Source organism: Microcaecilia unicolor, chromosome 1, assembly GCF_901765095.1.
Source record: "Microcaecilia unicolor chromosome 1, aMicUni1.1, whole genome shotgun sequence".
In the NCBI taxonomy this organism is placed as follows: Eukaryota; Metazoa; Chordata; class Amphibia; order Gymnophiona; family Siphonopidae; genus Microcaecilia; species Microcaecilia unicolor.
Window position 1 is genome coordinate 204,122,702 of NC_044031.1, and position 25,212 is coordinate 204,147,913.

The window sequence follows — 25,212 nt, forward strand, 5'->3', positions numbered from 1 at the left end:
CTTTTCTGGAGACGGGAAGGAAGTAGAACTAGAGGACATGAAATGAGGTTGAAGGGGGGCAGACTCAAGAAAAATGTCAGGAAGTATTTTTTCACAGAGAGAGTGGTGGATACTTGGAGTGCCCTCCCGAGGGAGGTGGTGGAGATGAAAACGGTAATGGAATTCAAAAAAGCGTGGGATAAACATAAAGGAATCCTGTTCAGAAGAAATGGATCCTCAGAAGCTTAGCAGAGATTGGGTGGCAGCACCGGTGGTTAGGAGGCAGGGCTAGTGCTGGGCATACTTCTACGGTCTATGCCCTGAAAATGGCAGAATCAAATCAAGGTCGGGTATACATATAAAGAAGCACATATGAGTTTATCGTGTTGGGCAGACTGGATGGACCGTACAGGTCTTTTTCTGCCGTCACTTACTATGTTATGTTATGATATTCAGCTGGGACCTGCATAAGATCCAGTGGCCAGCACATGCCTGTATCCGGAGATGGCCTGGCATTGAATATTAGGACCTAATTCTGCCCTCACTGGTCAGTGGTTTAAAAAACACTGACACCACCAGCTGATAACTTGACCAGTATGTGGCCAAAATTTATCCTTCCAAAGAGAGAGGAGATTTGGGGTAGGCTAGGGGCAGTCCAGAATTTATACAGATAGCAGGGATATTCTGCCACTGTTCAAATAATTTATGCATTCAAGTATGAACACAGAAATAGCAGAGCTATCTTTATATAAATAAGATATACATGTAGATAAAGTTATTTCACTATCTAGAACAATTGGGAGATGAATAATAACTCAATTGACATGTACATCAAAAACACATTACTTGTGTATAGAGGAAAGGCCTCAAGAAGCCCCCAGCTATATTTTTCTATAGCTCACGGAGGCTGGGCTGCTTCATCATCGGCCCAAACCTCTGGAATGTAATTTTTCTTTTTTTTATATATAAATCTTTTCACCAGAAATGCACAAAATATTCAATGAACTCTTAAGTTCGAAAGGTACTTAGCTTTTATTGGATCATGTCCTTCGTATAACGAATCTTTCTCAACGCTGATTGCGACCATGGCCAACGGTGGCTAACGTTTTGTCACCTGCCTCAGGGTCCTATGGTCTGCGTTGATCTATAAAAGAAAATACATTAACCCGTACATGCAAACAGTATTCAAACCAACAGTTCACTTTTGCGCACAAGTACCTTTGTTCAAACACTTCCAACTTCAGCGGACCGATCTGACAAAATGGCTTCTCTATTTTTTTATATAGACAATTATGTCAGACGCCAATAGCAAAATTTAGCCAATCAGAGTACTGAATTTTCAATCCTTAATTGATGACTGGAAGACGAACATCTGATATATACAAATTTCTCTTCAAACAATGACATAAATAGATTGGCTACTGAAGGCGCTAGAGTTGAACCCATAGCAAATCCTGAGACTTGTTGAAAAGTTTTTTGATCAAACTGGAAATAATTATTTTTCATAGCTAGAGTAGCCAGTTTCACTATGAATGAGGTGAGTGATTCTCCATGCTCCTGCAAAAGTGTTAGTTCAATAACCTCCAAGGCTTCATCTTGGGGAATAGAGGTATAAAGAGCTACTACGTCTAATGTGACTAATACTGTATTCTCTAGAGGTGCTTCCAAGCATCGAAAAGTTGCATGAAATGTGTCGAGTCTTTTATGTATGATTTCCCTAAAGGAACCTGAGGACGCAAAAAAGTGTCTATGTAAATAGAAAGAGGTTCCAATAAAGAACCCTTCCCGGAAACTATAGGGCGTCCAGGAGGGTTACAAAGGGTCTTATGTACCTTTGGCAAGGTGTAAAAAACTTGTACATTAGGAGTGCCCTGATTCAAAAATTGAAATTCTTTTTGAGTTATTAAGTTATTGAAATACGCTGTGCCTGTTAGTTGAAAAATATAGGTCTTAAGCCTCTCAGTAGGGTTCTCATCAAGTTGTATGTAATCTCTCATATTATTTAATTGTCTGAAGACTTCTTTTTCATACTCAGAGTGATCTTGGAGCACCGCTGCACCTCCTTTATCGGCCCTCCATATCACCAGCTGGGTATTATTTTGGGCTGATGATGAAGCAGCCCAGCCTCCGTGAGCTATAGAAAAATATAGCCGGGGGCTTCTTGAGGGCTTTCCTCTATACACAAGTAATGTGTTTTTGATGTACACGTCAATTGAGTTATTATTGATCTCCCAATTGTTCTAGATAGTTGGATAAAATAAAAGGGAGACAACCTTCATATATGACTAGTGATAAAGTTATTTCACCATTCTGGCTCAAATACATGTCTCCAGAAAAGCCACATAAAAATATGTGGATAACTTGTCCATATATCTTTATACATTCACTGGACTACTGAATATTGATCTTTATAATTCTAATATCTGGTTTTCTTTCATTCCAGATAACTATGTTGTAACGGATCATGGATCATGTATTCGCTCCTGTCCACCACAGTTCCATGAAGTGGATGAAAATGGAGTCAGAAAATGTAAAAAATGTGATGGACCATGTGAAAAGGGTACAGCATCTTTCATCTAAATCAAGTCGTACAATTTTAACAGAATGCTTTAGCATTCGTGCTTGGGGTACTTTACTTAAGAGAATTTATGTTTATGACTATCCAGCTTATTTTCGAAGGAGAAGGGTGGCCATCTTCCTACACAAATTGGGAGATAGCCGCCCATCTCCTACGGCCGGCCAAATCGGTATAATCGAAAGCCGATTTTGGCCGCCTTCAACTGTATTATGTCGCAGAGCTGGCCAAAGTTAAAGGGGGCATGTCGGCAGTGTACCACAGGCGGGATGGAGGCGTGGTTACGAGATGGCTGGCTTCAGCCAATAATGAAAAAAAAGGCTAGTCCTAACGTTATTTGGCCGACTTTACTTGGTCCCTTTTTTTTAGGTCCAAGTCACAAAAAAGTGCCCGAACTGCCCAGATGACCACCGGAGGGAATCGGGGATGACCTCCCCTGACTCTCCCAGTGGTCACTGACTCCCTCCCACCCTCAAATAAAAACTTTAAAAACTTTTTTTGCTAGTCTCTATGCCAGCCTGAAATGTCATACTCCGGTCCATCGCAGCAGTATGCAGGTCCGTGGAACAGTTTTAGTGGGTGCAGTGGACTTCAGGCAGGCGGACCCAGGCCCCCCGCCCCACCTGTTACACTTGTGGTAAATGGGAGCCCTCCAAAACCCACCCGAAACCCACTGTACCCACATGTGGGTGTCCCCCTTCAGCCATAAGGGCTATGGTAGTGGAGTACGGTTGTGGGGAGTGGGTTTTTGGGGGGATTTGGGGGGCTCAGCACCCAAGGGAAAAGAGCTATGTACCTGGGAGCAATTAATGAAATCCACTGCAGTGCCCCCTAGGGTGCCTGGTTGGTGTCCTGGCATGTGAGGGGGACCAGTGCACTATGAATGCTGGCCCCTCCCAAGACCAAATGCCTTGGATTTGGCCGGGTTTGAGATGGCCGCTCTCAGTTTCCATTATCGCTGAAAACCGATGCCGGCCATCTCAAACCCGGCCAAATCCAAGGCATTTGGCCGGCTCCAACCGTATTATCGTAACGAAAGATGGCCGCCCATCTTTTTTCGATAATACGGTCGGGCCCGCCTCTTTGCGGAGCCGGCCAAATAGATGGCCGCCGCCATTCGATTATGCCCCTCCACATGACTGATTTCTTCATTCATTAAGACAGCCCAGGACTGGTGACTTCTAAATGTCAAATTTCCACCATTTTTCATCTGTATGAACATCATTCCTATATCTACTCTACATTTCTACATACCCACCAGAGCAATCCAGTCAACTGTTTCTCCGATGACAGTAAACCACCCGATATTCAAAAGGATTAAACCTGCTGAGCAACCCAGCACCTGATATTCAGAGGCATTTAAAGGGATGAGGATAGGTTTTCAAAAGTTTGCATGTAAATTGTTTAATAAATGTTGTGCATACTAAATAGTAGATGAATTCATAGAAGGAAAATATATGTAGTCAAATAAATACATTATTCATTTCACTTATTACACTTAGAAGATATCACTATAGAAACAGCTTACGATGACTTACAAACTACAATGTACAAATAAATATCAATAATACAAGCATAAATTCCCATAATAACTCACCATTATTTGTATGATTGTGATTATAATAATAATTATTATATTATTGCTTTTGTTATTAGCAGGCAGATTTAGGACATGCCCCCAGCCCACTCATAGCTTCCCTGATCTCCGACCACAGCTCCACCCCTGACACACCTCACTGATGTGGACTGTGGCAGCAGCTTTCCTTTCCAGCGGTAGCAGGAGACACCTTAATAAAACGTCATTTCCTGCTGCCATGTAACCAGTTCCACAGCTCTTATCACAAGACTAGTCCCATGGCAGCAGGAGATGACATTTTATTAAGGTGTCTCCTGTGGCTGCTGAAGGGAGAAGCTGCTCAGTGGGAGATCTTGGCTGACCAGTGAGCGTATGGGAGATGATCCGTAAAAGTGGGACTTGACAGGTCTGGTAAAATAAAGTCACTTGTATATGCTGTTATAGAGATGTTTATATACCTGCATAGCATAAATGAAATGACACAGCATAAAGCACAAAAGAAATAACCACAACCACAGAGTCCCAACCAACAGCACAATAAGTGGCTACTTTTTTCAAACAAAAAATAGTTAAAATCAGAGGAGTCCTCAAATTAAAAGTCAACTATTAAGATATTAACAGAAAACAGTCAGACACACATAAAGGAATAGCCACCAACAGAATCTGGTCTTCCTTCCAACTACCAACCCATGACACAGTAAAACATTACCTCCTAAAATATTCAAACTCACAATGCATACTAGATCCTTGTCCTAGTTACCTTATGAAGGAAGCTCCTAATATATTCATCAATTTGCTTCAGCAGCATATCTCCTTCCTACTATTCCACGGCACTTTCCAAGATAATAAAGGTTCTATTATCCTAACACCAATACCAAAAAAACAATTCAATCACCTTAACTGATGTATCAAACTACAGACCAGTAGTCTCCACTCCTTTGATGATAAAGGTGATGGAAGGAATTGTAGCAGCACAAACTATGGGCTACCTTTCACATTTCTCCCTACTACACAAATCGCAATCAGGTTTCAGACCATGCTATAACACCAAGACTGTCCTTACTACCCTAGTATCAAATCTCAGAAAAGAAATTAGCCTAGGGTCTAAGATCTTAATAATGCAGTTTGATATGTCTAATGCATTCGATGTAGTAGATCATAATATCCTACTAAACATACTAGACAACTTTGGTATATGTGGCACAGTCCACAAGTGGTTTCAAAGATTCCTGAAATCAAGATCTTACAAAATGAAAATGAAAGGAACCTTATCCTCTCCTTGGTCACCAGGGTGTGGCGTCCCTCAGAGTTCTCCATTATCACCCATTCTGTTTAATGTAATAATGTCTGAACTAAAAAAATGAAAATAGGGGTGAGATCCCTAGAGCAGTCGGTTGAAAGTTAAGAATTATTTAGGTACTCAAACAATATGTATTACTTCAAGCAAGTACTCTTGTTGTCTTCTTAAAGAGGAAAAGGCCTCGAGAAACCCCTTGACATATAAAAAAGTCAAACAGGGGTTGGACTTCCTCATCGTTGGCCCAAAACCTCTATATAGTGACTTTAAATTGGCTAAAAGGTATTTAAACAGAACTTAGCTCAAGGGTAAGTCAGTCTCTGTGCTCCCTTGTTGATTTAGACCATGATCACTCTGGGGGAGAGAACCACCACTGGTCTGCTGTGGTAGCCTTGCAGTATTTCCATTTCAGCATCGCCAGAGTGCACCACTTCCGGTGCTCCAAAAATATTTCAATTTTTGTAGCACTGTTGTGTACCCGGTGGTAATCGGGCAGTAACGCACACTACCCGGTTACATCTGGGGCCCTTTACCGCCACCTCAATGGGTGGCGGTAAGTACTTACCCCCCGAAATGGCCATGCGGCAAGTTATTCACTTGCCGCAAGGCCATTTCTTTATGAAACGGGAAACCTGCTTTTTACCCGCTGCGGTAAAAGGAGACCTCGGAGTTCATCAAAAACATGCACTGATGCCAGCGCAAGCCCCCTTTTGCCGCAGCTTCATAGAAGGACCCCTTTGTGCTTTTATCATCCTACTACTAGTAATCATTTCTATAGAACTGCTACATGTACACAGCACTGTACCCATATACAAGTACTTTCTCTGTCCCTAAAGAGCGCATAATCAAAGTTTTTGTACTTGGAGCAATGGAGGGTTAAGTGAGGTGCCCAAAGTCACAAGGAGCTGCAGTAGGAATCAAACCCAGATCACCAGGATCAAAGCCTATTGCATTAACCATTAGGCTACTCCTCCACTTATGTCCTGAATGATGAAGAAAAGATCTTCAAAAGGTCTATTAGTTGGGATATCCCTGTTTGGAGAGGAACATTAACATTCCTTCCTGTACACCTCCCCCAAGGAATGAAGCTGATGTTAATAGGTGCCATTGTGGTTTTCTAATAACTAGCCACAGCTTGAAGGGTTACTGACACTTCTTTTCTTTAATATTTCGTTTCTCACCAGCTTGCAGTGGAATTGGAGCAGGCAATCTTAAAGGTGTTCTTGCCGTTAACGATTCAAACATTGACACCTTCAGAAGCTGCACCAAGATCAATGGGGATGTGATCATTCTGGCTGTAACCATTAGAGGGTAAGTTATCACCTGTTTGCTGCTTTTCTGTTGCTCTTCCATTTATGATTTTATAATTATTTTAAAATTGTGTTTAATTGCTTTTTAGTGACCCCTTCACCAACACTGCACCTCTGGACCCAAGTAAACTGAACATCTTTAAAACAGTTAAAGAAATAACAGGTAAGGAAATAAAGAAACTTTACTGTAAGGTTGAACTAGAGGAAATCAGAAATAATGTAGAGTAAAACCCATCAGTGTAGCCACGCTTAGTCCTGTACATTTTTTGTCACTGTGCACATGTGCTATTAAATGTTTCATACATGCAATATAGCACATATGTACTTATTATTTGGAATATTTACCTTGCCACAAAACCCAGGGTGGGTTACAATAAAACATACATCAAAATGACAAACAAAACACAACAAAATTCCCAATCAGCAACTCCAACGGCATAACAATTGCATCATGCTCCCAAGATGCTCTGAAAACATGTTTGTTACCTAATTACAGAGTACTAAATTAAACCTTTTTTAGATGTTTTCTAAAAGGCTGCAGTTCCACCATATGTGATAAAGATGTGAATTTGTTTTCAGATGAAAGAACTTATTTTCTGTTTGTATACTCACGAACAAATCAAATGGGCATAATCCATTCATATGAGGCATCCATTATAGTGTATAGGGCTAGGAAAACAGGACGCCTTTTTTTATGGACAGGGAGAAGTTCATAAGAGATCAACCTCATGACCCTTGAGAGCAGATGCTAGTGACTGCAACTGAAGCCACACGAGTTATAATATCAAGATAGAAAACATTGAACATTCCCTGGAGGAGCTCATTGGACCAGCATTTGGTCCATAATCCAGGACATAGTCCATCATGGTCCAATGGGCTGCTGTGGGGAGTTTCTCACCTGCTGCCCAAAGGCAAACTATTCATTGGATTTTTTTCCTGGTTCTCCTCTTACCTCTCACTTTGCACTTTCAGTGTTCACTCTGGCGGTTCCTCTTCAACTTCCATCCCGCTTTCAGTTGGTGTCCCCCAGGGTTCTGTCCTTGGACCCCTCCTTTTCTCCATCTATACCTCTTCCCTTGGTACCCTGATTTCATCCCATGGCTTTCAATACCATGTTTTTGCAGATGACTCTCAGATCTACATCTCCACCCCTGAAATCTCAACCGTAATCCAGGACAAAATTTCATCCTGCTTGTCTGACATTGCTGCTTGGATGTCTCAACGCCATCTGAAGCTAAACATGACTAAAACTGAACTTCTCATTTTCCCACCTAAATCCACCTCCCCTCTTCCTCCATTCTCTATCTCTGTTAATGGCTCTCACATCCTCCCTGTCTCCTCGGCTCGTAACCTTGGAGTCACTATACGCGGGCTGCAAAGAACAGACTATCGAAAAACTCCAAACTGCCCAGAATACTGCTGCCAGACTCATATTTGGAAAAACTAAATATGAAAGTGCAAAACCCTTAAGAAAGAAACTCCACTGGCTCCCACTTAAGGAACGCATTGCGTTCAAGATCTGCACGATTGTACACAAAATCATTCACGCAGACGCCCCAATCTACATGCTAAACCTCGTGGACCTACCTCCAAGAAACGCCACAAGATCATCCCGCAAATTTCTCAACCTATACTTTAGTTTCTCTGAGAGTCTTGGCTTCAGTCCTTCCCAAGCTCTAAGAATCAGGGATTGGACCTACCATGGTGAGCAGACATGGAAGAAGTAGTGAGGTGATTAAGCTTGCAGATGACACAAAATTATTCAGGGTTCTTAAAACATATGCGGACTGTGAAAAACTGCAGGAAGATTTAGGAACTTGGAAGACTGGGCATCCAAATTACAGATGAAATTTAATGTGGACAAATGCAAAGTGATGCTCATTGGGAAGAATAATCCAAATCATAGTTACCTGATGCTAGGGTCCACCTTAGGAGTAAGCACCCAAGAAAAAGATTTAGGTGTCGTCGTAAACAATACACTGAAATCTTCTGCCCAGTGTGCAGCAATGGCCAAAAAAGCAAACAGGATGCAAAGAATTATTAGGAAAGGGATGGTAAATAAGACCAAGATTACTAAAATGCATCTGTATCGCTCCATGGTGCGACCTCACCTTGAGCATTGCATTCAGTTCTGGTCACCGTATCTCAAAAAGGATCTAGTGGAATTAGAAAAGGTTCAAAGAAGAGCGACCAAAATGATACAGGGGCAGGAACTCCTTCCATATGAGGGAAGGCTAAAGAGGTTAGACCTCTTCAGTTTGGAAAAAAAAGATGGCTGAGGGGAGATATGATTGAGGTCTGCAAAATCCTAAGGAGGTCTTTTACTAAAGATTAACTTGAGTTATCTGTAGCAGGGCCCATACGATTAAAATGGGCCCTACTGCAGACAACTCAAGCTAATCTTTAGTAAAAGACCCCCTGAGTGATGTAGAACGAGTAGAAGTGAATCAATTTTTACTCTTTCAAAAAGTACAAACACTTGGGGACATTCAACGAAGTTACATGGAAATACTTTTAAAAAAAATAGGAAGAAATACTTTTTTCACTCAACGAGTAGTTAAGCTCTGGAACATGTTGTAGTAACAGTAGTTAGCATATCTGGGTTTAAAAAAGGTTTGGAGAAGCTCCTGGAAGAAAAGTTCATAGTCTGCTATTGAGACAATGCTTCCCCTGGGATTGGTAACATGGAATGTTGCTACTATTGGGTTTCTGCCTGGATTGCCCACTGTTGGAAACAGGATACTGAGCTAGGTGTTGATCATCTCCTGGGGTGTTGGGAGGGAAGGAGGGGAAATCCTGGGGGGTCTTGATCTTCTTCCAAGGGGTGGGAAGGAGGGAAGTGGGATAGGAATCCAAAGGGTTTAGGACGATCCAGGGATACTGATTGTATTTTTTTTATTTATATCTCTTTATTGATTTTTAATATGTAACAACACAAAACTACAACAAGAACAACAACACAAACAATGAGTGTATGATACTAACACCGTTCACATGAAAGGAGCAGTATTGATTTTAGGTTTATTATGTTAAGACTTTTACAGTATTAGTGGATAAGAGATTGAATTGATTGTATTTTTATTTTTTATAGCTCCTTTTACTTTTCAAACTGGACTGGTTTGCTAGCTAAGCAGAGATGCTAAATGAAATTATATTTAGTACGTCCATCACAGGTATTTTTTTTAACCACATGATGAGCCATAGCCAGAAGAGCCTTCAACCAAAATGTGTTTGGTTAGAATATACGGTAACTGTAGAATAACCCTTGATTTTCTCAAAATTAATCACAAGCACCAGACTCGTAGAGCACAGCACAGCCTTCCTGGTGGCCCGAAAGTAAACTGTTTACAAGTGATTGTTAAATATAGCCCCTGTCTCCTAACAGAAAAAAGTTCTGTATATTTGCCAAGTCAAAAGTCTTGTAAAAATATAAGAGAAGGAAAAAGAACTTTGTTCTCAGCAATGACCCAATGTATCTTGTTTTTAAACCTGATTTATTGTGTTATCTCTGTATCATACATTTTAGGATACTTGATGATTCAGGCATGGCCCGCCAATATGAGTGACCTCAGTCCTTTTGAAAATGTGGAAATTATCCGTGGCAGAACACAAGCGCAGTAAGTAAATCATTTTTCTGAAAGGGTGCCAGTGGCATACTGGCTAAAATGGCAATATTGTTACAGGGTACAGAGCCTTTCACTTTTAAATCACTGGTTCTGAATTGTGTGGTCATGTAGGGGGAGTACTTACCGCCACCCATTGAGGCGGTGTGGTGGTAAAGGCTCCCGCGGTAACCCAGCAGTAACAGAGCAGTACATGGCACTGCCTGATTACTGCCAGGTTAGTGCCACACTAGAAATTATGGAATTATTTTCTGTAGCGCTGGAAATGGTGCGCACTCGAGGTGGAACTACCACCGGCAGCCACGTTGGGCTAGTGGGAGTTGCTGTGCAGCAACCCTTTTTGTAAAAGGGCCCCAACGGCACTTAGGCATTTCTCCATAGAATAACACCTAGTGCTCTCATGCAGAAAAACCACCAACTAAAAGTGTCTTAGACACATGTAAGTGAGCCATAGTTTAGATACAAGCTTATAGAATTGCCCTGTATGTGCATATACTTGATCTAATGTTGCATTAATTTATGTATTGACATTAATCTGAAAACCACATCAGTTTTGGGAGCCACAAGAACTGAACCCTAGAACAATGAGATCATTTTATGAACATTTTTGATGCACATACAGAGCTAGATTCTACATATGGCGCTATAACAATCGACTTTGAAAAAGTGCTATTCTATAAGCCACGCTTAAAGTTAGGCACAGTTTATAGAATAGTGCATATGCCCGGGAATTGTGCCTAACTTTTGATGCGGTCACTTGCACCATCTGAAACGTGATGCAAATGTACATGCCTTGGCATTCGCTCCAAGTCCTCAAGAACTGCCACTGGGTCAGGTTTCAGGCTACCCTTAATGAATATTCATGAGAGAGATTTGCATGACTACTATTTCTATTACACGAGAATCGTTCTCATGCATATTCATTATGGATAACCTGAAAACCTGACTGATTGGCAGCCTTCAAGGACTGGGAGTGAATACCACTGTACTAGTCATCTATCAAATGGCATGATTTTATGGGAATAAAATTCATAAAAATTAAACAGTGGAGTGACTGTGCCATCTCCATATCACAGATACTCTTCCACACTCCTGTTTTTCTCTTCATTGCAGTGGTCAGTATAGTGTTGTGGCTGCAAACATTGACATAACTGCTCTGGGAATGCGGTCTTTGAAAGAAGTGAGCGATGGGAACATACTCCTAAAGAACAACCCAAACCTCTGTTACATTGAGTCTTTGAACTGGACTCATCTTCTAAAACTGCAGAGTCAGCAGAGGAAATTTGAAGGCAACATGCCTACAGCTAACTGCAGTAAGTGTGTTTCTAGGTATATTGCATAGTGGCATTCTGGCTTGGTAGGTCTTTCTATACTTTTGTAATTACTTAGATTTAGCCCATGTCTCGTCAATGGCAGCTGTAAGGAATATGAGGGGGGTAGAAGGGAAGACAGGCCTAGAGAAAGGACCAGATCCTATTCCCCAGAGAAGTGGAGAAAGGAGAAAGACTACAACTCCCACCAGTCCCCAAGAGGAGTGCATCCTAGAATACAGGACTATGTTTCCCAGCAGTCCCAGAGGGAGGCATACCATTGCAGCAAGGATTTCCATTCCCATCAGCCCCCGGAGGAGGTTGAGAGAAGGACAAGGGCGGGGAATTGGAAAACCCTGACACAGAGAACTAGGCTAGGGGAGGAGGTCCTGAATCTGCCCAATCAAGGAAAGGAGGGGCAGCTGGGAGAGGGGGGTGGGGAGGAACCCGTGGACTGGCAAGGGGCAGAAAAGAGAGAGGAAAGAGAACAGAGCGGCCGATGGATACCTCAGCTCTAGCTGAACTAAAAGGTGAGATAAAGCAGCAGCTGGGAACTTGGTATGGGAGCTGGGTGAAAACAGGAAGATGGTGGTTTTCTCCAAAGGGGAGCTGAGAAGCTGTTTTCCTGGAGGGTCCAATGGGGAGAGGTGGCTGGAAGACAGTGCTGGCCCAGTGGGTGGTGATTTTGAACCCTGTGGAAACTGCTTTACATGAACTGCTGTGATTCTGAACCTTTGGAAACTGCTTTACCCAAACTGCTGTGATTTTGAATCTTTGTTGAACCTTTGGGAAATTGCTTTGCATAAACTGATATAAGTATATATGACCCTGACTGAGTTGCTGAGTCATTATTTTGAGTCATGGTTGAGAGGAGCCTAGGAGAGGAGAGCGGTGCATGAGCTTCTGCGGGATTTCCTGGAAAACTCCCTGGACGTCTGTGGGGGAAGGAGGCAGGTCCTTCACACAGCTTAAGATCCTACAATACTAAATATCTATTTTCTTATGTATTTCCACTATTCATGATGTAATGTAAGCCACATTGAGCCTGCAAAGAGGTGGGGAAATGTGGGATACAAATGCAATAAATAAATAAGGCAAGTTACATTCTGTAGGTATTTCCATGGCCAGAGAAGACTTATAGTCTAAGGGCTAGATTTACTAACATGTGTTAATGTGTCTTATTACTCCTCAATGATATTGTCAAATGAACCTGTTTTGCAATAACATACATTAACACATCAATGCATCTGGCCCTATGTTTGTACCTCGAGTAACAGAGGGTGAAATGACTTATGAGAATCATCAGTGGGATTTGAGCTCTGACTTCCCTAGTTCACAGTCCACTGCTTTGAGGATCATCTACTCCTGTACTCTGATCTGATACTAATCATTTTACTAAGAAAGAGATCAAGGAAGAACCATTTTTTTTGTTTTCACCTAATGCTAGATTTTAATTAGCTGTAAGGTGCATGGATACAGATGTGCCCATGGACTATGCATAAATGAAAACTGTCCTCATGAAAATTCACCATGCATTAAAAAAAAATCCAAATAGCATTCATCAATAAATGTTTGACAGTACCATACAAGCAAACAAGACTGGCATGTTGCAGTTAAAAAACAGCATTAGCGTCAAAAGGATATCACAAAACCATCATTGCTTTTCCGGCTGCTTCTCCAAGGACCTTGGTCAAGTCACTTAACCCTCCATTGCCTGAGGTACAGACAGGTCCTGAGGGAATTCTGCACAATTGTGCAACACAGAATGTGCACAGAATTCCTCATAGAGAGACAATAAGGTCTTTCTCTGCCATAATTTCTATGTTTCTATATTTCAATTGGTGCATTAAAAATAAACAAGGACCATGTAGTGGAATGTTCAAACATTTCATAGTGTTTAAAGTAGAGCTGTATTGAGCAGCATATTTTACTATTCAGCCAAATACAAATAAAGAAAAATATTATTTGTCCGAATGCAAATAATGGGAATTGAACTTTAACATAACAAATAATAAAAGAAGCAACGTGAAATCAGAGATCAAGTGTTTATTTCAGTAGGATTTAGCACAGTAGAGCCCCAGACTATTCGTATTCAAATTTAAATCACTATTCGGCCAAATACGAATAATGTATTCAGGGCAGAATCGAATCAAATTCCCTACCTGTGTGGAATGTACAGAATTCTGTGCAGGTACCAGCATCAGCTGTTCTGTTTAATCTCTCTGGGGAGAGGCACATACCTACTATACCTGAATGCAACTCGCCTTCAGCTACTACTGAAAAAGATGTGCTCAAAATCCTAATAAATTATTTATTTATTTGTGACATTTATATCCTACATTATCCCAAGGAACCTTGAGTTCAGTGTGGCTTACAGCAAAGTAATCAAAGTAATCAATATAACAGTGGAAAGGATCAGAGTTGTACCTCTGTAGTAAGTTATTATAAGTTGAAAAATTGGGAGAATTATTGCAAGGATATAGATGAAACAGTGTACAGCAAAGAACAATCATCGTAAGTATGAGAAGGGTAATAATAGTAACAGTGCAGTAAAATTATTATGAGCACTATACAATTAAAATTAGTGCAATACAATTGAAAGGTTAGCACAGGAAGAAATCGATTAAATTGGATACAGAAGTTACATGGAGGGGCATTTTCGATATGACATCTAAGTCCAACTTTGTAGCTTATTCGTTAAAAAAACAGGTTTAGATCAAAATGGCCCAACTTATAGCCCTGGATGTTTTTGTTTTGTTCCATTATGGCAGACAAACATCCCAAGTGTTAGGAACGCCCAGATCCTACTTTTAACACACCACTGACACGCCCCCTTGTGATTTGAATACACTTCTTAGAAAAACGTCTAAAAATTTAATTTGAAAAAAAAAATGTGAACGTTTTTGTCAGAAAAACATCCAAATGCAGATTTATGCCACTTTTTGGATGTTTTTCTCTTTTGAAAATGAGCCCCAGAGTGACATTATATAGAAATTAAGCAGAAAAGTTAGTTTTCTGTTGACAAGAATTTTTTAAAGAGAGGTGATGATTTGCAGAACTGTAGCTAAATATATTGATATTTAATTGGCTTTGGTAATGAAATCCACCATTTTGTGCCCAGGTATGTAAAAGTCTGTTGATAGAACGGATTTATAACCAATCTTTCTGCAATTGGGGAAATGTAGTATAAAATGATCTCTTTCTCCAGAGATTGTGTTATGCAGAGGAAGTTCTATGAGTGGCTCCATATAATTAGAGAAAAACACTAAACAAAAAATGGCAAAAATTCCCACAAATGAGAACTACAACCTCAAAAGTGGAAAATAATCCACTGAAAAATATCTCAATCACAATGAATAATAAAAAGCCGTTTAGCAGGAGGAAAAGACCTCAGAAATCGCAAAGAGTTTTCAGCCACGGATGTGGCCCAACATAACTACTTTTAGCAACAAATTAATCATAAGTCAGAAAAGCCTCCTTGCCACTGGCTCGTTAAACTTTAATCTAGCTGGCTAATCTAAAATCTTCATTTCATACCATTGCAACAGTTTAGTATATTAATTTTTCAAAAACATTTTTCAGAATTTTAAAAAATGTTTTAAATGCCTCAACACTCCGTTCATGAGTTAAGTAAACTTCAAGTGAAAGCATCAAAAACTAAAATTTTTAAGGACACTGAGCTTATATTTGTGAACAGACTGGATCTCAACAGGCACCCATTTCACCATGGCTTCATCAGGAGATACTGTCCAGCTGTCACCTAAAATAAGAAAACCAGGAGGGAGACTGACCAAGATGGCATCGAGAGCGGTCGCATTTTGCTGAGCTCCGCGAGATTTCTTTTTTTTTTCTACATCCTACAATCTTTTTTCCTTTTCTCCATGCCTAAAAGGAAAGGGAAAATTAGAGGAGGTTTCTCCTCAACCTCTATTGATCCTTCCTTACGACAGGCACTGATCACAGCATATGTGACGCCGATTACAGCACGGGACGCTCCAGTGGCCGGTGTAGAGAGCAGCCCCGGCCTGGAAAGTGATTTATCACTTAGTCTTCACAGTCCAACGCGACAGGTTTTAGAGGCAGAGAGTAGCTTGGGAGATCAGCTTGTTAAACCATCGGAAAAAGCTGTGGAGATACGAGGCGAGGAGAATATCTCCCAACCTCAGATGCTGCCTCAGACAGGAGATTCTCCCGCAAAATTAAACCTCTCACTTACCGCCAAAGAAGAAGGAGGAAGAGAGACCTTTTCAGAGGGAAAATCTGCTGCGATGTCGGAAGTGGATCTGCGGCCTAAGCCTGAAACAGCCCTACTTTCTTTGAAGAAACCAGCAACGGTAACATTAGACTCTCTGTGGTCTGCAGTGGAATCGTTGCATGTCTTGCCTTTGTTACTAATACAAATTCTAATACTTCAAAGATAGACTCTTCAGTCTCAAATTGTTCGTCAAGAATCTAATATTAAAAAGTTTGAAACATCATTAACCCAAGTAAAAGAACGGGCAACTAAATTGCTTCAAAATGCTGATGTGGTACAACGTAAATTAGAGAAATTGGAAAATGGGGCTAGAGCATTGAACTTGAGACTTCTAAATTTTCCATCTGTAAAGTATACCCCAATAAGAGAAATATTTCAGAAATTCTTAAAAGAAGTTCTCCACTATTCTGAAGATACATTTCCTCCATTACAGATTTATTACTTACCAACTCGAGAAACTAGAACTTCAGCTTTATTACCTACAAATGTTTCTTCTGAAAGTCTGGATGTTTCAGCTGTTCTCGAGAACTCACAAGATATAGTAGACTTTAGGTCTACCTTATTAGTTTCATTTGTTTTCCTCCAAGATAAAGAGATAGTAATAAGACTTTATTTAAGACAAAAGATTCCAGTATCTTTTATGGGAGAAAAGATCCAGATATTTCCGGATGTGTCTAGGGTGACACAGGAAAGAAGGAAAAAGTTTTTGACTATGAGACAAGAGATTCTGACTTTGGGAGCTAAATTCCAATTAAGATTTCCATGTAAATGTGTGATTCAGATAGAGAATACGGCATATCATTTCTTTGAATCATCTCAAGTGTGAACTTTTATTGATGCAAGGCTTCCCAAATGACCAGAGACTTTGTTCTAATTGTTGGACATTAAAAGTAGAATGTAATCGTAATTCTTGACATCCATCCTTTATGTGTAATTGTTTTCTTTTTATAGTATCCTCTTCCTCTATTAAGGATATTTATATCAGTCTCCCCTACTTTGTGGACTACTGCATTTAAAAATTATAATTGTTGGGGTAGTTTACTCCCAAAATATTGTTTCTTTGATATATTATGGCATATTTCTTGACAAAGTTCACTTTGAAATTGTATTAAAAACTTTATAAATAAAGAATTAAAAAAAAAAAAAGAAAGAAAACCAGCATTGTAAAAAAGTGGAACTGTTCATATTTAGCTTCTGTACTGGCTGCCTGCTGAAGCGGAGCACTGAATAATGGCGGTGGCGTCTTTATAACAACCCGCCTTTCTGACAGCAATGGCCGTTGACATATGATGTCAGCTGCTCAATGATGTGTCAAATAACTCGGCGTCTTTTTAACACCCTGCCTTTCTGACAACAGTGGGCGTTGACAAATGACATCAGCTGCTCAATGATGTTTCAAACATTCTTATGCAAATAACAGGAAAATAACAAGGCTAGTTTTCCAATTTTGGGGGTTGCATGTAATTAAGGGCCATTCCATAAATTATTAAATGAATAAAAGCGTTTTTCTTTTGTGACCATTTTTGAAAAAAATGTCCACAGGAAAAATGCACAAAAACAAACCATTGTGACTTATGGGGGGTGGGGGGCAGCATTCCTAGTAGACTAGCCACACAGATATCCTCTAGGAGGCGCTGCAGTAGATTTCACATAAATGGTCCCTGATATACATCTCACAGTTACCCCTTTATATTGTATTGGGAGCCTTCCAAAACCAACCAAAAATCTATTGTGCCCAACTGTACACCACTACAATAGTCCTTATGCCCTCATATGTCAGCTATATGTAGGTACAGTAGGTTTTTGGAGGGCTCATACTTTCCACCATGTGTAATAGAATGGATTACGGGCCTGGGTCCCCTTCTCCATAGTGCACTGCTTTGACCATTAGGCTACTCTAATAGGTCTGGCTGTAACATCTGAAGCTGCCAGAGGCTGGTATGTACTGCTTCTTTCACATATTTGGGTAGCGGGAGGGGGTCAGTGACAACTGGGGGAGTAAGGGGGTTCATGCCTTAATCCCTCCAGTGGTCATTTGGTCATTTACGACACCTTTTTTTGACTTAGTTGTGATTGAAATAGGTCTAGACCAAAACTTCTAACTTTTAGCCCTGGACTTTTTTGCTTTGTTCCATCATGACAGAAAAATGTCCAAGTTTTGTGAACGCACAAATCCCGCCCCGATACGCCCCCTTGTGATTTGGACGTACTGCTGATGAACGGCATAAAAAAACATCTTAAAATGAGTTTTTAAAATAGCAATTGGGTAATTTTGGACAAGAAAACATCCATGTGCCGCTTTGTGCCCCTTTTTGGACATTTTTCTGTTTCAAAAATGAGCCCCTTAATATTTTTATGTTAATTATAACATTTTGTTTTATGCTTTATATTTTGCTAACATCATTATTGACAAGGCAATTAAACTGAAGTTTTATGCCATATAACATGAATATATTAAAACATGCATTTGCATGCACACTTTCAACACTCTTGATTATTTGCTTTTTTTAAACATGATCAGTTTGTGCATTTCTCACCTTTTTCTTTTACTTTATTCCACACATAACCATAACACATCTTTTTTTCATGCCAAGTCGAAAGCTTTTCTCCTACAAGAGATTGCTCTTACCATATGCTTGCCCCTCTAGAGACAGACTAGACAATTGAAACACATGTAGGCGTTCTTGAGGTTCAGAAGGCAGCAGGATTGCTGTTTCACTCACTAGCTCTGCCATTTTCTTCTGTATTTAAGGTGCGCCTCCATTCGGCTACAGATGCTGCTAATTACACAGATCTCCTGTTCAAATGCAAAAGACTAACATGGAGAAGCCCACCCATGGTGCAAGGGGGTGGCAAATTGAGATGACTCACTCAGGCCCCTCAGTTTTCGGACCCCTCCACTGTCTTGTAGCCCCTGGCTCAGCTCTGTAGTTTTCGGTCACTTCTCAGGCTCGGCCACATATATCAATATTTGATGGACTCCCTCTGGTTTATTAGGCCAGGGTCCTGCCTGCACCTCAGGATTATATCTTGGGCTGGAGTTTATTCAGGAAATTAGCCTCTCGTAGTCGTCAGCTGACATATTTCTCCTGAATTATTCTGCTGGCTCTGTCACACTGAACTGTATCTATAACATACCAAGAGGTTCTTTTTTTTTTTACTTTATTTTTATTGGAAAAATCTGACAGAACACTTGTAAATGGGATTTCCCATTGGCTTCACGATCACATAAGAGAAAATAGGATTAATTCTAAGGGTAATTCTAGGACCCTTTTATAAAGGCACGTTAGGCTGTATGTGCATGCAGCGCATGCCAAATTGAAACTACTGCCAGGCTACTGTGCCCCCGGTGGTAATTTTCAGATTTTTCGTGTGCCCATAACGCCTGAGTGATTTGTTTATTTATTTATTTATTTCCTCCTATGTGCTTCATTTCCAGTGGTAATTGACAGTTGTCACACGCTGACCGGTCACCATGCATGTAGCTCGTGAGCCCTTACCACTAGATCAATGGGTGGCATTAAGGGCTCAGGCCGGTTTTAGACGCGCGCTGGTTTCACTTTTACCGCATGCTCTTTTCCCAACCCATTTTTTAAAAGCCCTTTTTTGTAGATGTGGTAAAAAGTAGCTCAAAACACGCGCCTACACTACCGCAGGCCACTTTTTACCGCGGCTTAGTAAAATGACCCCAGAGGATCTTCCTAGATTTAGCTACATACATGATGGCAGATCCAAAATGTTGGAGAATGGCTGATTTTTTTTTTTTCATATCATGGGTGCATATGCAGTCTGCAAAATTTACATGTTTGAACTTCTGTAACTGTTTTTTCAAATAAAAGGATGGGGTTTGGACTGTGGTATTGTACATTGCTTTAACAGAATATATTAAAACCTCATTTTTTTTGTTTCTGGTGCTTTTCCCAGAGATGGTTATATTTATGCACATAGATTATAAAATACTAGTAAAAAAGGCCCGTTTCTGGAACAAATGAAACGGGCGCTAGCAAGGTTTTCCTCCCCAACACCCCCTCCCTCCGTACCTCCCCTCCTGTTCGTCGTTCTGAAGCCACTGACGCCATTGCTTCACCCTCGTTGCGTGACGCCATTGCTCCGCCCTCGACGTCATTATGTTTGACGCGAGGGCGGGGCCCAGAGACTTGGTGCTTTCTGTGGCTTCACCACCACGAACCCTTCATGACGGAAGTGACGTCAGTGGCTTGGCTACAGTGACGTCAGTGTCCTCAGAACGTTGAGGGTGAGTTTTATTATATAGGATTGTAATCTATTCATGTTTTTCACAGTCCAGGTGCTGCTCTAGGGCTGACTTTAAGTGCTCACATCTAAAATATAGGTTCATATTTGACCTGTTATGGTAGCATTCTATGAAAATAATTAGGTGCCCACTTTCCCTTATAAAAGAAACTTCAGACACGTTCTTGGAGCCTTAGAATATGTACTTCTTTGTTGAATTATCCTTCACAAGACTTTTTTGTTAATACATTATACGGGTTACTAAGACCACTTTTTCATCAACAAACGTTTGCTCTTGTAGTCTAGGTGCTAATTCTTCCACATCTGGATTACTGCAATATTCTTTATTCGGCACTGTCCTCCAAATATTTAAGGAGGTTATAAAGTATTCAAAACACTGCTGCCAGGTTTTAAATTTTTTTTAATATAAATTTAGTAGTGTGTCAGGTTATATTGCTAACTTCACTGGCATCCAGTTAATGAATGAATTATATTTAAAGTGGCCTGTTTGTTTTATCAGATTCTTTATGGTACTGTTTCTGAATTACTGATAAATATAGTTTTTGTTCTTCTAAATAGATTTTCATATAAGTTACATGATAAATTGATTCTTTGTCCTCCTTCATTTAGTTAAGACCTTATTTTTTAGCAGTGGAGTGTCTGTTTGGAACTCTTTCCCTCTCCATTTAAGATTAGAACAAAGCTATTGGAAATTTTGAAAAAAGGTTAAAACCTTTTTGTTTAAAGGAGTATAATTTTTGATTCATTCATGTTTTTTTAAATGTTTTTTTTATTATATATGCTGACGAAAAACCGTGAATTTTGCTTGTCTAGTGTAGATTTTATACCAGGGGTGTCCAACCTTGGCCCTCGCAAGGTCAGGTTTTCAGGATTTCCCCAATGAATATGCATGAGATCTATGTGCATACAAAGAGGCAGTGCATGCAAATAGATGTCATGCATATTCATTGGGGAAATCCTGAAAACCCAACTGGATTGTGGACCTCAAGGACCAAGGTTGGACAACCCTATATACTGTATTTTGTACTTTGATTCCCTTATCTGTACACCATGTTGAACTCAGCCAGAGAAATAGCAGTTAATAAGAATTGTATTGATATCGATACAGTACTAGATACACTGATACTCACAGAATTCATCATAATTTTTAGATAGAACCCCACCTCTTTCTCCCTCTCCCCTGATATACAACAGATGAGTACAATTGAGGAAGAGTATTGCCAAAGGGGTAAATAAGGAATATAGAAGAGTGGGTATGGGGTAGGAGATGGGGTGTCCCTAGCATGGTGCATCCTTTATATACATTGATAAAAACATGGATGAGAATTAGGCAAGGATCAATTACTGATTTCTGTGAAGGCTGGGATATGTGTTATAGGGTGACAGCAGGCTGTGAAAAAGAAATTAAACACTCTACAAACATTTTTTTTTAAGTAGACTGAATGGTACAGTAGGTCAGGTGAATTTAGCCTGCAAGGAAGAAGGCTAAGGCTGAAGGGGAATAAAAAGTAATAGGATTATGCTAGAGTAGGGAACAAAATGAGTAGCCATACACTGGAAAAATGTGGCTTGCAAATTGGTGGAATCTCCGTCATTATAAAACTTTATAAACAGGTGAAATAAATATTTATTGGAGATAATATAGATACAAAACACCTTACCTGGGAGCAGAAGAAAAGACTTGATGACTTCTTGGGGTCTTCTCCAGGTAGCTCATGTAGTAGGTATTAATGTGCATGTATATTAGCAGCAAGTGGTTTATGTCACCTGTGATTCAATGGCTTTTTTGTCTGGATCTCTTGTAGCAAGTGAAGAAAAGTTTTGTGATCCCTTGTGCTCAGACGAAGGCTGTTGGGGTCCTGGGCCCTTCCAGTGCTTTATATGTCGTAATGCAAGTCGCTCGGGTGAATGTGTGGAGGCATGCAACCAGGACCGAGGGTAAGGCTTAATCTTACAACTTACTCTTTGGGGGAAAAAGTTTCACTTTCTCCTCTTATTGCAGTATGAGAGCAAAGTATATTCCTGCTATTAAAATGTCTTTCAGTTGAGCTGCACGCTCCTTTCACTAAGGCACACTAACAAGTCTAATGCACACAAATGAATAATGTGCGTTAAGTGCCATGCAGCCCATAGGAATAAAATGGTCTGTGCAGCATTTAGCGCGCACTAATCATTAGAGTGTGCTAAATCATTTAGCAAACCTTAGTAAAAGGACCCCTATGTTTATGTTTCTTCAAAGAATTTGCTATATCGCTGTACTATACAATCACAGTGGTTTACAAAAAAAAAAGTAAAACATATTAGAAACAGACAGGAACACCATTTAAAAAATAGGATAGACCTACAGTAATCAAACTAGAAATTTAAACAAAAAAAACACATATGCAACTAAGATAAAATTATATTCAATCATTGTATTTATTTATTTATTTTTATTTCTATATTTGTACCCCACATTTTTCCAACAATAACTTGTTTCAAAATGGCTTACGTGGAGGGGCATAATCGAACGGAAATGCCTATCTCCATGGGCGTTTATCTCCGAGAACGGGTCCGTGAAGGGGCGGGTCGAACCTTATTTTCGAAAAAATGGACGTTTTTGAGCTGGGCGTTTGGTTTTTTTAGCGATAATGGAAACTAAAAACGCCCAGCTCAAAAACGTCCTAATCCGAGCCATTTGGTCGTGGGAGGGGCCACGATTCGTAGTACACTCGCCCCCCTGATATGCCAGGACACCAACTGGGCACCCTAGGTCAGTGCGGTGGACTTCAGAAAAAGCTCCCACATGCATAGCTCCCTTACCACGGGTGCTGAGCTCCCAACCTCCCTCCCCCAAAACCCACTACCCACAAATGTACAACACTACCATAGCTCTTAGGGGTGAAGGGGCACCTACATGTGGGTACAGTGGGTTTTGGAGGCCTCCCATTTACCAGCACAAGTGTTACAGGTGGGGGGGATGGGCCTGGGTCCACCTGGCTCTGAAGTGCACTGCGGTACCCACTAAAAGTGCTCCAGGGACCTGCATACACGCAGGCCTCTAGGACTTGTTACTGCTGTATAACATTGGCACACCAGTTTACACCTGAAGACTAATCTCTCCGAAAACGTCCTTTATTGGAATAAGCACGCTTACTCACAGTTAACTGCAGATCAGAGGTTGTGCCCCACCACTGGCAACGAGTCTCCCGGGTAGTGAGATTAGCAGGTCAGAGCTGGCAGAATGTTGTACAATGCCCTCTTTCAGCCACATTCAAGGGAAGAACTAAGTTCTCTAACGTGGCTAACATATGGAAGAAATCTAAAACTGGCTTACAAAAATGGCCACTACCTCATGGACTACCGTAAACACAACAGGGCACACTCTGACCCAGTAGGCAGGGGGAAAAGCACCATGGGAGAAGAGCCTACCAACGACCAACATCGTGAGACTGTAACAGAAGCTAATGAAATCACGGAGCCCAATACTCTACACCCACCACAATGCAATGCTGATGTGACCCTGTAGTGCACCCGAGAGCCACATCTGACCCAGGGAAAGGCTGTGACAGGCTCGAACATATGCTGCTGTCATAGAGGTGGGTACGGCATTTGAGGGTGACATAGAGGCTGGAAAAAAAGTTTTTAAAGTGGGTTTTTTTTGGTGGGAGGGGGTTAGTGACCACTGGGGGAGTCCGGGGAGGTCATCCTCGATTCCCTCCAGTGGTCATCTGGGCAGTTGGGGCACTTTTTTGGGACTTGTTTGTGGAAAAAAAAGGGTCCAAAAAAGTGACCCAAAATCGCAGTAAAAACGCCTTTTTTTTCGATTATCAGCTAAAGACGCCCATCTCTCCTCGGCTGATAACCACGCCCCAGTGCCGCCTCCACCACGCCTTCAGACACGCCCCCATCAACTTTATTCGTTCCTGCGATGGAGTGCAGTTGGAAACGTCCAAAATCGGCTTTCGATTATACCGATTTGGGCGCCTTTGCGAGAAAAACGCCCATCTCCTGATTTGGGTCGAAATATAGGTGTTTTTCTCTTTCGATTATAAGCTGGATAGAATATTATATCAGAGAGTATTTAAGTTCACATCATTCTTACTGACTGTTTATTTCTTGCAAAGAGTAGTCAAAGTGACTGCACAATCCCAAAAACCTATAAACCAAGACTTAGGCAAAATAATATGCTTTTACCAAAGTCTTAAACTTTGTTAAGGATACCTCCAGCCTGTATCTCAACAAGGAAATGATTCCAGAAACTTGGAACCCGGCCCCAAAAAGGTCTCCTCACGAGTAATCTTTTGTAGCTGCCAAACAGGAGGGCATATGCTCATGAAAAACCTTATGGGCTATCACCAACAACTTAAAATCTATCCGGCAACAAACTGACAGCCAATGATAGTGAATAACCGAAGGTGTAACCCTATCATATTTTTTGGAGTCCCTCAGAAGCTGGATGGCAGTATTTTGCAATGACTGTAGCATTTTAAAGGTTGATGCAGACACACCTGCATAAACATTTACATAATCAATACATGATAACAACAAAACATGTATCATGGTGTACGTGGAGGGGCATAATCGAACGCGAACAGGTACGTGAAGGGGCAGGACAGACCGTATTTTCGAAAAAAATGGGCAGCCATCTTTTTTTTCGATAATATGGTTTGTGCCGGGCAAATGCATCAGATTTGTGTGGATTTGAGCTGGGCGGTATCGTTTTTCAGCGATAATGGAAACCGAAGGCGCCCAGCTCAAAAATGAACAAATCCAAGGCATTTGGTCGTGGGCGGGGCCAGGATTCATAGTGCACTGGTCCCCTCACATGCCAGGACACCAACCGGGCACCCTAGGGTGTACTTGTAACAATTAGAAAAAAAAGTAAAATACCTCCCAAGTCCATAGTTTCCTTCCCTTGGGTGCTGAGCCCCCCCCAAAACCCACTGCCCACAACTCTACACCATTACCATAGCACTTATGGCTGAAGGGGGGCACCTAGATTTGGGTACAGTGGGTTTTGGGGGCTGTTGGAG

At 40.9% G+C, this 25,212-nt stretch overlaps 1 protein-coding gene across 2 annotated transcripts in view; it reads left to right on the forward strand.

Annotated features, from left to right (window-relative positions):
- EGFR (epidermal growth factor receptor) overlaps positions 1-25,212 on the forward strand; it is a 424,001-nt gene that overhangs the window by 314,552 nt on the left and 84,237 nt on the right. The window contains exons 8-13 of one of the 2 annotated variants that reach the window (XM_030203789.1): positions 2,423-2,539; positions 6,612-6,738; positions 6,827-6,900; positions 10,264-10,354; positions 11,474-11,673; positions 22,003-22,135. In XM_030203789.1, coding sequence (XP_030059649.1) covers positions 2,423-2,539; positions 6,612-6,738; positions 6,827-6,900; positions 10,264-10,354; positions 11,474-11,673; positions 22,003-22,135 — 742 coding nt within the window. Of the gene's footprint in view, positions 1-2,422; positions 2,540-6,611; positions 6,739-6,826; positions 6,901-10,263; positions 10,355-11,473; positions 11,678-22,002; positions 22,136-25,212 lie in introns of both variants that reach the window. The other variant, XM_030203797.1, reaches the window with a different exon arrangement.